Source organism: Lissotriton vulgaris, chromosome 4_1 (genome assembly GCF_964263255.1).
Source record: "Lissotriton vulgaris chromosome 4_1, aLisVul1.2, whole genome shotgun sequence".
Taxonomy (NCBI): domain Eukaryota; kingdom Metazoa; phylum Chordata; class Amphibia; order Caudata; family Salamandridae; genus Lissotriton; species Lissotriton vulgaris.
Window position 1 is genome coordinate 148,036,483 of NC_141691.1, and position 14,458 is coordinate 148,050,940.

General features: G+C 48.0%; 1 protein-coding gene across 1 annotated transcript in view; it reads right to left on the reverse strand.

The window, feature by feature from the left end:
* Nucleotides 1-14,458, reverse strand: part of ATRX (ATRX chromatin remodeler) — a 1,771,102-nt gene that overhangs the window by 1,502,636 nt on the left and 254,008 nt on the right. Inside the window, exon 7 of the mRNA XM_086918408.1 lies at nt 11,278-11,387. Within this exon, the coding sequence (XP_086774534.1) occupies nt 11,278-11,387 (110 nt within the window). The remainder of the gene's footprint in view (nt 1-11,277; nt 11,388-14,458) is intronic.

Genomic DNA, 14,458 nt, shown 5'->3' on the forward strand with positions numbered 1-14,458 from the left:
GAAAATATGGACTGGTGCATGTTCAGAGAGAAAGTTGTGTATGTTTCCCGCGGCAGACCCAAGAAATGGGGTAGGATATGGAGTCAATGGAACGCATACCGTGATGAGATTTGTACCCCCCCCCCCCCCCCCCCCCCCCCCATTCACTGACCTTCCGGATCCTCTTCTTCTCCCTTCATTGTGCGTTCCCTGTACTCCGCTCTTGTTGATTACACTGTATTGGTTGCTACCAGGTTCCCCCCCCCCCCCCTGCCCTCCCCGATATTTCTCCTCATTCTTATTGAAATACGTTTTTCACCCGTCTACCCCTGCCATAAGGGACTGCCAGTTTATACATAGCCGTGCCTCGATTTTTCTTTTTTGAGTTTTTGTTTGTGGGTTTTATTTAAATAAAAGATAAAATGAGAAACCTTTCGCGGATCCTAGCTATACCACATGCTTGTACATAATCATGAAACATCGCTGCCGTACCCCCGGGTTGTCGGCTGATGAGATGTGTATGTTGATGTTATTATGTTCGACTGACCAGCCTCCGTGGTTGTGGGTCTGCAACTGTCTTTTTCTTTACATAATAAAGGTTTTCAAAAAAACAAACAAAAAAAAAACACTATCATTCACTGCACTGTGTCAAGTCGTGATTGTTATACCATTTCTTTAGTATATGATTTGGTCTCCCCCCAGGAGCCCGCTGTGTATTGGCGACTTACAAATGTTCTATTGATTCAGAATTATGTGCTGTAAGGTCGATTCTCGTGTAGAGATCAGTAGAGTGTTATACTAATAAATACATATTCTTATATAACTACTGTGTGGTTAGATTAGGCCTGAAGGCTGCTGTCCATAGCTACCACTAGGATAGCTTTCAAAAGGTTATCTTTGACCTCATACATCTTAAGAGTCGTGTGGGCTGGTACAGGATGCCCACTTCAATTAGTGGACAGCACATACCAGGCCACCTTCTCACACCTAGTAAATGGTTCCCCCAGTACCTAAAGGTATTGGAACTATAGAGGATCCCCAAGAGCTGCAGCAAGAATTGTGCCACCCTAAGAGATCACTCACCAAGCTCATGCAAGCTGCCACTGCAGCCTACTTGTCTTGGTACAGAGAAAAGTGAAGAGTCAACATGGCACATATCCCTGTGTGCTATGCCTGCAAAACATGGCATGTGGTATAGAGAAGTCACCCCTCCAGCAGGCCTGACAGCCTTAAGGCAAGGTGCACTATACCCCATGTGTGGGCATGTCTGCGTGCGTGGATGTGTCGCAGTGATATCTAAAGCAAAATCGTAGTTACCAAAAGTGCACATGGAAGCCATAACAAGTACATGGACTGGACACTCGACATGACGAGTTTCCCAGCTACATGATGGCTTCACTGTACACCCAGATGTTTGGTACCAAACATTTCGTTTTAATAAACCCACACATGCCAGTGATGGATTTATTAAACTATGCATCCAGAGGGCACCTTAGAGGTGCCCCCTGAAAACTTACAGACTACTGATGTGTTGACTGGCTGGTCTGCACCAGCTATCCACCACAGAGGAGTTTCTGGCCTGACGTGAAAGCCTTCACTTTGAGGCCAGGAACAAAGCCTGCTCTGGGTGGAGGGGTTCACACCTAAACGCATGATCTGCATTCCCGGGCAGGATTCTTTAAAAGCCTCACCGCATTTGTTATGCAGCCTTGGTCTCTCCAGATAGTGGAGATGCCCACCTCGCTGTCCAGACCCCACTTTTTGGCAGCAAGACAAGCGGGAAAATTACGATTAGGAGGAGTGTCCCAAATGGGCCAGCACCAACTCTAAGTGGGCTACCCGATGTATTCTCCCCCATTTCAAATTCCTCCAACTTATTTTGGATGGAATTAGCCTCTTAGGGTCAGGGTTATGCCCACTTACCACACTAAGTGGTCATATAGAGGGAATAGACACCCTAAAGGTAGTCAGCCCATTGGCTAATCCCAGTCACTCCCCTTAACGCTGCTAAATTGAGTACTTAGGTGGCACACTTGAACCTAAATAGTGAGATTCGACGGTTCAAGAGAAGAACAAAAAAAGAGTCACTGCCTGGCAAGAACAGCAAAAGAGCTGTGGACTTTTTGGTGCAAAAGCGTGCCTGCTCGCAACACTTGACAACAACAGAGTGACTCGTCCTGCAAACTGGAGATCTACCACAGCCTTTGGCAGTCTGCCAGCACTTCAAAAATAGCCTACAGCCTCCCTTGGAGAAAAGGAGCTACTCCCCTGCAGTCCACAGCCATCAAAAAGCAAAGTATTGTCCACAGCCTTGTATTTGTATAGTGCTAAATCATCGGCAGTTCTCGAAGCGCTTTGAGGAGGAGAGGCCAAGGGTTGTGGGTTATCGGATAAATCCCACCGTGAAGAAGCAGTTTAGATGGTGATCAGTGCTTCCCTGAACAGAAGCGTTGTAAGTTGTTTCTGAATGAGAGGAGCCTCTGTTCTTTGCGGAGATGGTCTGGTACTGGATTCCAAAGTTGTGGAAGTACTACGGAAAAGGTTCTACTCCCTTTGGATGCTGTATTGCATCTAGGAGTGGCAAAGTCAAAGGCCTCCGATGATCGTAGCATGCGCCCTAAACATAAGACTTCAAGCTTTCCTTAATGTAGGCCAAAGCTTTACCATACATTGCTTTACAGGCAATGCAAAGGCCTTTGAACTTCACTCTGTCTGATAAGGAGCCAGTGAAGTTTAAGCAGAGGGGAGGCATGAGCTCGTCTGGGCAGCCTAAAGATCAACCTTGCAGCTCCCCGGCCCAACCGATGACACCGCAGACAACCAGTAAGAGGTACTCATGCTCTGGTAGGTCAGATCTGTGCCCCATTGCCACCCAAGCCCCTGTTTCCTAGCTCTCGGGCTTGTCCCCAAATGTCCCTGTGCAGCCTGTTTCCAGGTGGCCCCCTTCTCTTTAGCACACACAGCTACCAACCTCACCAGCACTCTGCTACCGGCTAAACCTGGGCAGTTCTGGAAGAACTGCTTGCTGGAAGTACTTTGGACCTTGATCCACTGCAACCCGAGATTTAGAAGGTGAACCCTTGGAACCAACTGTACTTGCCATTATACATATATGACTTTTCCTCCCATCAGAGTGCATTGTGCGCAAAGGCGTACAACTTCCAACATATTTTAAAAGTGTTCTTTTTCTAATTTGGTCTAAGGTTTATTCTTTGTGTATGTGTCGTATTTATTGCCTCAGAGTCCAAAAAATGCTGTGCTCTACCCTCTGATAAGCCTAATTGCTCACCCACACTACCACATAGAGAGCGTTTGTGCTATGTACTTTAGCCTCTGTAAACCAAATGGTGATCCACTGGGCTCTCTACAGAGTGTACTTCATTTTAGTGCACTATATAGAGAGCCAGCTTCCTAAAAACACCATGTAGGAGAAGGCCTTGTGACCGGGAGGAAACAGCTTTTATAAGGCCATCTTGGACATCTTTGATCTCCAAATAAGATTCTTGTGATGGGGACTTCCTGAACACAGAAATAGTAGACCTACATATTTTTAAAGTAGAAAACCGGACTAAGTTGGCAAAATAAAGCGATGCGGCAGTCCGGTCTCTTTGTGCTAAATTCTCAGGGCCATTCACCTCTGTAGACACCAGACTTCTTCACTGAGTCCTGGATTATACAAATGGGCACCTCTAAGGATTTCCCCACTTCTGTACTAAGCCTAATGAGGTCTGCAGAGATTGAGCATGCATTTTGCTTTCAATATTATTCTGTTCTGCTGACAAATCAAACCCAATATGACCACCGCCATGTGACCACAGTCTCCCCATAGCATCTCCTCATTTCTGAATCCTTTGTTCTTTTTCCTCCGCACCATTTTGCAAGGGTTTCGCTGCCCCTTCATTTGGATGGCCTTCTTAAATTCTCCTGCCTGGGCTTCCTGCACTAGCACCCAGATAAATGTTACGGGTGCTTTCCAAACACGTATTCCATGTTTGAGACACATCTGTGAGTACCAGGACAGGGAATAGGACAGGACCCACTGCCTCTCTAGGTCATCCCTTTCATCACTCCTGCATCACCACCCCATTTTAAATGGAACTACAAGTCCCTTCCACAGGATTAACATGGTCTCCTCCCTACACGGCACATTAACATGCACTATAAAAATTACATCTGTTACACTGCTTGTTGTATCCCCGCTTCCAAGAAAACACTTGGATCAATCAATCAATAGGTCTTATAGAGTGTGACTGATCACCACAAGAGGTCCCCAGGCGCTGGGGTTCTGTGAGCCTCGGTCGGATGGCCATGACAGTCAAAGAGCCAGGTCTTGAGCTTCTTCGTGAAGTTCTCCAGTGAAGGGGAGGTGCGTGGGTTGAGGTCGTTCCAAGACGAGGTGGCGAGGTAGGAGAAGGCACAACCTCCGCAGCAGCTTCGGGGGATGTCGTCGAGGATGGAGGAGCAAGCACCTTGGTCGGTTATTAGAACGTAAGGCTGTTGCTGTAGGCGGGTCCGAATTTGTGGAGAACTTTGTGGGCATGAGTGAGGAGATTGAAGAGATTTGTTCCTGGACAGGGTGCCAGTGTAGGGCCCAGAGGTATGGGGAGCTGCTGGTTCTCCTGGAGAGGTTGAAGAAGAGTCTTGCTGCTGAGTTGTGGATGGACTGGAGGCGGATTAGTAGCTGTTTGGTGGACCGGCATAGTGTGTTGCCTCAGTTCAGCTGGCTGGAGACGAGGGCCTGGGTGACCGTCTTCCTGGTCGAGACGGGGATCCATCGGAAGAGCTTGCGGAGCAAGTGGAGGGTGTGGAAGCAGGCAAAGGAGAACGTTGAACTGCTGCTTCATGGTCAGTTGCCTTTCCAGAACAATTCAGAGGTTGTGTGCATGTGGGTTAGGGGCCAAGTGCAGTGTGCCACTGTAATGAGGTGACCGGGACAGTACCTAACTCTGAGGGCGGAGGCAGAGAAGTGTCCTGGTGGTCAGTAAATGTTGAAGATGTCGTTAATCCTTCTTCACAGGACGATTCCTTTTCCTGGCACAGCACGTCGCAAGAAATGCAACGCGGCCCCTTTAACTGGCCCACGGATCTGGAAGCCGGGACTGCCCATCATGACGTGGCCTTCGCTGCATTGGTTAAAGCCCCGGAACCCTGGAAACCGGGGTGTGACGTCACCGACGAGGAAGTAGGTGCGGGAGAAGCCGAGGAAAACGCCACGCCAGGACGAGAAGCAGACGAGGTACACGCCACGCCAGGAAGAGAAGCAGACGAGGTGCCCACCACGCCAGGACGAGAAGCAGACGAGGATTCCGCCGCGCCAGGACGAGAAGCCGACGAGGACGGAAGCGGAGAGGCCCTGACTGAAGCAGACGTGCCAGGAGGCCAACGAGGCCGCGCAGCGCCGTGCCACACACCCGCGGGAGGTGTGTGGCTCCGACAGGTACGGGAGAGAGTCTCGAACTGGGTGGGAAGGCGGGGGCCTGTGCCGGCGGTAAAAAGCCTTACAAAACCCTAGAATCCAGCACTTCCCTCTTCCCTGATAACCCTTGGCAGTAAACGTAGAGGACGTGACAGTAAATTGGTCCTTTTCTCTCTTTTGTTTCCGGGGACAACCACTGAGAGAGGCCCCTCTGAAGGAAGCACTATCCTGACACCGGAAGTAGGAGAGGAAAGAAATACCCCTCGACAGTCAGCACCACGGATCCTGCCGATTTTGCAAGAGAAAGACTAACCTTACGCAAAAAGAAACTGTATGTTAAAATAAAACCCTCCTTACCAAGACATAGTGTTCCGTCCATTCCTGACCCGCCGTTACAGCCACCATGTGTCGTCCCAAGGGAAGGTCTGGTTTCCAAAGAGGAGGATCTCTGTTTGGTCCAAGTTGAATTTTAGGCTGGTGGCCTTTCATCCAGGTGGTTATGTTGATCATGGTGTCTTGGAAGTTGGCTTTGGTGGTGTCAGCGTCTTCTGTTGAGTGCCATAGGAATACAAGAGGATGTGGAGCCCATGGGTGCGGGCGATGTTTGCCTTTGGTGTCATGTAGGTGTTTAAGAGAGTTGGGCTGACTGAGGAGCCCTTGGGGATGCCACAGATGGTGTCTTTGGGTGCATTGGATAGATGCATGTGACTCCTTCGACTCCTATTTAGAGATGATGGTAATGTAGAGCACCAGCACTTCAAACTGAATTGCTGCTTGAAGTGAAACAGACTGACCTCTTCCTGAAATTGCTAGCTCCCTTGCAATGGGTTCTGCCAATTTTAGTATCCTTGGAGATCTTAATCTCCATTTTGATCGCCACCTTACTCCACCAATTAGCAGCACTATTGCAGATCTAGAGGCACTGCAGTTAAGCCAGCTGGTCACTCACCTTACACATGTGGGTGGGCATATATTGGACCCCATATTTTCGAATTTGTCGGGTGCCAAGGTTCCGCAGCCTAGCCCAGTTGCCTGGTCTGACCACTTTCTTGTGAAATTGTATCTTCCGATTAGTGACCTTCCCTTCAAAACGTTAGATAGAGTCGTTTTTAAACGTCCTTGGAAAAAACTGAAGCTTGAAGACTTTCACCGCCTTCTTGTTGAAAATCCGCTTGGTCCCCTCAAGCTCCCCCAACCCCCCCCCCCCCCCCCCCCCCCCCCCCCACGTGGATCAAATGTCGCTCCTTAAAACCAAGCCCATGGTACGATAGTGCCTTGTTACCGCTAAAAAAAGCATGTAAACAAGCGGAACGGGAATGGCGGAAAACTTACGAAGCTGGGAAAAAGACCGCATACCTCACTAAAGTCAAAAGCTACCATAGAGCCATTTGTAGGGCCCGTTCGGCCTACTACTCTAAAGACTTTAAAAACAGCTCTAATGCGTCGAAACGGATCTTCAAAGTTCTTAAAGACCTGACCGTGAAAAGAGCTCCTACGGCTGAAGTTTGTTCAGAGTCTCATTGTGAAGATCTAGCGGCCTTTTTCCTTGAAAAGGTTCAGGCTATCTATCGTTCTTTTCCTTGCTCTATCCCTTCGAGTGAGGCTTTGAGAACCAACCTTTCCACGAATGTGGTTCTTTCGACTCTCCCTTGCCTGTCGGAGGAGGGATTTAATAGGTTGGCCACTAAAGTAAAATCTGGGTCTCCTGTTGACCCTCTCAGACCGGCAGAGTTTAGGGAACCATCTATTCTTTGCCTCTCTCCTGTGCGCCAGCTCATTAACCTGTCCTTTTCCTCAGGCACTGTTCCAACTAAATGGAAACAGGCTTTTGTCACCCCGATCCTAAAGAAACCCACGTTGGACCCCCTTAAATTGGAGAATTATCGACCAATCTCTTTGCTCCCATGGGTTGCGAAGGTTGCAGAGGCCCATGTCAATGGTTAACTGTCGGAACATCTACAGAGGGCAAAAATTCTGGATCCCTCCCAGAATGGCTTCCGTGCTGGCCACAGCACCGAGACAGCTTTACTCTCGATGACGGAACATCTGCGGTCTGTGCTTGATTCCGGTCAAACTGCGGCACTGGTGTTACTTGACCTTAGTGCTGCGTTTGATACGGTTTCACACTCTATTTTGCTGCAACGTCTGGAACAGGCCGGTGTCTCTGGTACAGCAATGGACTGGTTTCGGTCGTTTTTAGCCGACCGCTCATTCAGGGTTGCAACCCCGCCCTTTGAGTCTAAATTCTATCCGCTCAACCAGGGAGTGCCTCAGGGTTCGGCACTAAGTCCCACATTGTTTAATCTGTATGTGCAGCCGCTGGCTGCAGTCGCCAAGCATTGGGACATGAATATGGTCTCCTATGCTGACGATACGCAGCTGGCGGTGACACTGAGTGGGAGGTCCGACCTTGATGCCCCCAGGTTCTGGGACGGTCTCTTGGCAGTAGCGGGCAGGATGACAGCTAACTGTCTTCAGCTCAATGCTAAGAAGACGGAGGTCCTGATCGTGGGCAAACAGAGCAGCCTTTGGGGTGATGAGTGGTGGCCTCCAGAGCTAGGGGTCACTCCTACTCTGGTTTCGGAGGTTAAAAATCTGGGTGTCTGGTTAGACTCTGCCCTCAGTTCTTGTAGCCACACAAAAAAAGTGGCAGCTACTTGTTTTGGGATTCTGCGAGGGCTTAGACCCATCCTGAAATTTTTCGACGCCCCTAGCAGGCAGCTGATTATGCAGGCTTCTATTTCATCACGGCTGGATTAAGCCAGCTCGCTCCTGTTAGGGGCCAACCAGGCGGAAGTCGCCCGGTTGCAGCGCGTTCAAAATGCTGCTGCTAGAGCCCTGGTGGGTCTACCGAGGTTTTGTTCCGTGAAATAAACTATCCTGACACTACACTGGCTGCCCATGGCGCAACGGATTGATTTTAAGACCTTATGTCTGTCTTTTAAGATCCTTAAATTGTCCTCCCCCTTCTTATTCCCTATGTTCCTTCTCAATCTCTGAGGTCTTTGGGTCAAAACTTGGCTGTGGTCCCGCGGTTCAAGCTCTGCCGCACCGGAGGACTTCCTTCCGTGTTTTAGCTGCCAAGTTATGGAATTCACTTCCATCCCAAATTCGTGCATTGGATGAGTTATTTGATTTCAGGAGGGCTATTAAAACCCATCTGTTTCCTTCTGCACTTTAGCATTCTGGTCTTCTGCTACCTGACTCCCTGACTCCCTGATGTCTACTGGGTTATGTCCTTTGCCTGTCCAAAGCGCCGGGACGCCCCTTTGCTGGGGTAGCTGTGTGCTATAGAAGTGCTGTTAACATAAGTGTTCTGACAAAAAAACTGCCCCCAAAAGCTAAGACCAATTCTAGTCACAAACGACCGTGGCACAAACTCATCTCCAGTGACCTCACCAACCACCTAGGAGAATTCCACCCCCCCGATGAGAATAGGGACATTAATACAGTCTATGCCGCCTTCCACGAATGGATTGTCACAGGGCTTGATGCCTTAATTCCACATAAATGGACAAAAACCCACAGTTCCCCCTCTAACCCATGGTACAATGACTCACTTAAAATGTTACGGAAAGAGTGCAAAAAAGCTGAACGCGTGTGGAGGAGAGAATACTTAGACGCTAACAAAACCCTCTACCTATCTAAACTCCGCACCTACCACAAGGCGATTCGCACTACCCGAGCCTCCTTCTACGCTAAGGAAATCGAACGCAGCTCCAACCCCACCAAAACCATCTTCAGCTTAGTCCAAAATCTCCAAAAAACTCCCAATCAAGGCACCTGCATCACCTCCCTGAAACAATGCGAGGACCTTGCCACCTTTTTTACTGAAAAGGTCAGGAAGATCTACGCGTCCTTTCCACAGGACGATGCTACGCCCATTTACACCCCCCAATCGATGGCGGAGACTTCTAAACTGCTAAGAATACCCGACGTATCCATCGACGACCTCTCTAAATTATGCAGACAGGTCAAGTCTGGCTCCCCTGCAGACCCCATGCGTCCGTCCAAATTCTTGGAATCTCTTGACTTCTTTCTCCCCTCGCTTGCCAAACTACTCAATCTCTCTTTTTCCTCGGCGGTGGTCCCCACCTGCTGGAAATCTGCGTGGGTCTCGCCCATCATCAAAAAACCCACACTGGACCCCACTAAACCAGAAAACTTCCGGCCCATTTCCCTGCTCCCCTGGACGTCAAAACTGGCTGAAGCTCATGTCAACAAAATACTCTCCCACCACATGCAGCAAAACCATGTCCTGGACCCTTCCCAAAACGGCTTCAGGCCAGGTCACAGCACTGAGTCGGCTCTGCTGACCACTACGGAGCACCTTCGAGGCATCCTAGACGCCGGTCAAAGCGCCGCGCTGATCCTGCTGGATCTCAGCGCGGCCTTTGACACGGTCTCACACAACATCCTGCTGAAACGACTCGAAGCCGTTGGGATTGGCGAATCAGCCCTTGAATGGTTCCAGTCCTTCTTAGAAGACAGGTCCTTTCAAGTTTCAGCCCCCCCCTACATCTCTCAACCCCAACCCATCCGGCAAGGGGTCCCCCAAGGATCGGCGCTCAGCCCATCCCTTTTCAACTTATACGTTCAGCCTCTCGCAGTGGTAGCAAAAGAGTGGGATCTCACGCTGGTATCCTACGCTGATGACACACAGCTGGTCATCACACTCTCAGAAGGTCCCTCACCCTCAGCAACCAAATTCAGAGATGGCCTCGCGGCAGTCGCACAATGGATGACACTCAACTGCCTTCAGCTTAACGCCGGAAAAACGGAGGTCCTCCTCCTGGGAAAAAACCCCTCCCTCTGGAACCATCACTGGTGGCCCTCTGTGCTTGGCCCCACCCCCGTGCCAAAAGAAGTCGTCAAAAACCTTGGTGTATGGCTCGACCCCTCACTTAGCTTTCAGTCCCACACCAAGAAAGTGGCATCCACGTGTGTGGGTCTCATGAGGAGCCTTTACCCCATACTCGGTTTTTTTGACGCAAAGACCCGCCAACTCATTATGCAAGCCATGATCCTTGCCCGGCTGGACTACGCTAATGTCCTGCTCTTGGGGGCAAACAAAGCTGAACTAGCAAGACTGCAGCGAATCCAGAACTCGGCCGCCAGAGCAGTGGTAGGGCTCCCACGCAGGTGCTCTGCCAGGCTCACCATTCGAAATTTGCACTGGCTGCCAATCGAATCACGGATCCAATTCAAAACACTGACTATGGCATTTAAAATCCTCAAGTCGGACTGCCCTGAACTCCTGCGCCCACTCCTGGTACCATACACGCCCCAGCGCAACCTGCGCTCTCTGGGACAACACCTCGTGATGGTCCCCCGAACTAAGCTCTGCAGACAGGGCGGACGCTCCTTTAAGGTCCTAGGTGCTAAGCTTTGGAACTCCCTACCTCCGCACATCCGCGCCCTTTCCAATCTGATTGCTTTCCGAAAAGCACTCAAAACCCATCTTTTCACTGTCATCTAATCCCTCTGCTGATTTCCCCCCCCCCCCCCCCCCCCCCCCCCCTCAGGTACTGGTTAGGATCAGCGCCGGGACGCTCCGTTGCTGGGGCAGCTGTTTGCGCTTAACAAATAAATAACATAACATAACATAACATAACATAACATAACCTCTGATGGAGTATTTTAAATGTTAGGCCCACCGAGTGATTCTGTGCATTGAAAGCAGAGTACGATGGGTCAATACATGTACTGTGACAATTTCAAGCTAGTCATAACTAACGTCATGTGATCACTGCTATGTCATTACCCTAAAAACAAAACCAATAAAAAAAAAATCAAGAGAAAAATAAATTACTTAAATGTTAGGCCACTAAAGTGTTTAAACAATTTAAAGTAATACATTCATAAAATTAAATTAGACTTACCTTACATATGAGCACCTTTAAAGCTGGATGTCTGCAGACTGAATCCTTTTGAAAATGATTTACTTGCTGTCCACAGGCTGAACAGTTAACAATTCCTTGCAGGCCTTCCTCTAAAACAATGGGGAAAAAGCATATGCTGAAATAACCTTTACAGCCATGTGAGCCTTTTCTTGGGCTGCTAGAGAGAACTGCACAATAGGTAGTAGAGTTATTGTCATTTAACACAGTATCCTTAAGGCATCAATATTGTTGTGCTTTAAATGAAACGGCCAAATGATCAATTCGCCACTTGACCTTCACAGTTGCATGGATGAACAGCATGTGTTTGCAGCTTTTTTATGCTACTCCAGTCCCAGGATTAATAAAACATGGCATTCAGGTCTACCAGTGCATCCCCGACAATTCACAACACCCACAACCAAACTGCATATTATGAACATCCCTGCAGCCCAAGCATACAGACATGCTCATAGTGGAAACGTGCAGTCATCTTGACACGGAGGGGGCTGAAACATTGATTCATGGTTAACAGTCTAAAAATCAATGTTTTTCCGAAATCAACCTAATTGATGTATGGCTGCCAACATTTATGCATGGTTGCCAACCTCTCCCTACACAAAATATGCTTTTCTCCTGCTCTTTCTAATTGTCCGTTCAATAGCACCCCTGAGATGAATTCTGAATCTTTGTAAGGCCTTCTGATGGCACAAGGGGAGGCTACCACCCTTGCTCTTGCTATCCACAGGCAACTTTATCTTACAGGTAAGTTGGAGAAGGTAAAAAAATATCTACCTCCAACAATCAATTTGCAGCTTATGGACATGCAGAATTACATGCCATGCACACCTGTACCATTTAGTGTTAGGTTTGGTACAGTACAACATGTTTTATGTTGAAAAAGTGCCTTGAGGTGACTCTTAATACCTCCCCCAAAACTCACAAAGCAATAGGTACAGACTGCACTTCAGATTGCTTAGGGGAAGATTTAGTGTATAGGGATGCAAAACATTAGGGAATATGTAAACTAGAAAGGTAAAGTTATGAAGAGAAAGATTGGCAGAAAACATTTACAAGTGCAAGAACAGGCAACTCACTACCGGCTCGCATTTTGGGAGACACTCAAGGCCTTGTGAATCTAAAGAACCTCAACCTGCAAATTGAGTGACTGAGCGGTAGTACTCAAACCTCCAAAATGGCTTGCACTGAGCAAAGGCTGTAGATGCCTAAAAGAAAATGCTACTAACCAGTATGCATCTGTTCTTGGCATGTAGAGCTGCAGAGTTAAACACTATGCATAGATGGCCACCTAGTGTTGGGCCCGGATGTTTGCAGTTTGTTTGGTTGTAGAAAAAGTCTTTGGAAGTCACGGGATAGGGGACTCCTCCTTTGGGTGATACTGCACATGGGCATCCACTCCATCCCCAGATTGTTTTTCGCCATTAGGGAAGTGATGGAGCTGTACAAGAGGTAGTGATGTCCATGTGATTTGTATCTCATTAAGATAATACTGGAACAGATAAAGATAGGGTGGGCATGTGTAACTCTGCAGCTCTACATGCCAAGAACAGATGCATTCTGGTAAGTAGCATCTTCCGTTCGAGGCATATGAGCTGCAGATTAAACACTATGCTTAGATTGTATAGCAGTACCCACACCTAGGGGCGACCACCAGTATCTGTTGCAGTTGTTTGAAACAGTGTTTTTCTTACAGCCTGGCGCACAGTGGCTTGTTGTTTAGTTTGCACATCAACACAGTAATGCTTTGTGAATGTGTGTGGTGTAAGCGATGTAGCTGCTTTGCATATATCATCTAGGGGAATGTTCCCTAAGAATGCCATTGAAGCCCCTATTTTCCTTGTAGAATGGGATTTTGGAGGAATTGTTAATGTACGTTTGGCTTTGTGGTAACTTATTTGTATGCATTTAACAATCCACCTGGCGATCCCTGATTTTGATATGGGGTTGCCTTTATGTGGTGGTGAAAAAGACACAAAAAGTTGTTTTGTTTTACGAAAAGTTTGTGTTCTTTCGATATAGTACAGTAATGCTCTTTTGACATCTACGGTGCGTAGAGCTCTTTCTGCGACTGTTTGAGGCTGCGAGAAAAATACGGGCAGCTCAACTGATTGATTTAGATGGAATGGTGAATTGACTTTAGGAAGGAATTTAGGATTAGTACGAAGTACCACTTTGTTATGATGCATTTTCAGAAAGGGTTCTTGAATGGTAAATGCTTGTAGTTCACTAACCTTTCTGAGAGAAGTAATTGTACTAGGAAAGCTACTTTCCAGGTTAGGAATTGCAATTCACATTTATGTAACGGTTCAAAGGGAGGTCCCATTAATGTTTAAGTTCCACACTGGTGCAGGTGGAGTTCTGGGAGGAATTATTATTTTGAGTCCTTTATAGCTGGTACTCTAAAAAGAGATAGATGTTGTCTATTTTGTAAGTATGCTGCAATGGCAGCGAGGTGTAGTCTGATCGATGTATAGGCCAAGTTACACTTTTGAAGGTGTAATAGATATCCTATGATGTGTTGAATAGACACGTCCAAAGGATTTATTGGGTTGTTTTGGCAGTATAGGACAAACAGTTTCCACTTAGCAGCATAACATGCTTTAGTAGTGGGACGTCTAGCTTCTTTGATAACGTTCATACATTCTGGAGGAAGGTGGAGGTAACTAAACTCTGACCTCAGGAGCCAGATCGCTAGGTTGAGCTGAGCTGGGTGCTCAACCTACGGTAGCCATGGTTCTGTGTTAATAGGCGTGGAGATAGGTTTAGTTTTGGTACTACAGACATCTGCAACAGCATGGTGTACCACGGTTGTCTGGCCCAAGTTGGAGCTACTAGAATGAGCATCAGGGAATGTTGTTGTAGTTTGCGTACCACTAACGGAAGTAGTGGGAAAGAAGGAAAAGCATATGCAAATAGTTTTGACCAGTTCATCCATATCGCATTGCCTTTCGACAATGGGTGTGGGTATCTGGCAGCAAAGTTTGGGCATTTTGCGTTTTCGTGGGTGGCAAAGAGATCTATCTGAGGTTGTCCCCACATTTGAAAGAACGGATGAAGAACTTGCAGATGAAGTTCCCACTCGTGGATCTGCTGCGTTTGTCGACTTAGCCCAACAAGTCCCAGGAGTACAAAACACTAATCTGCTAAGAGGAAGATCTGTAGT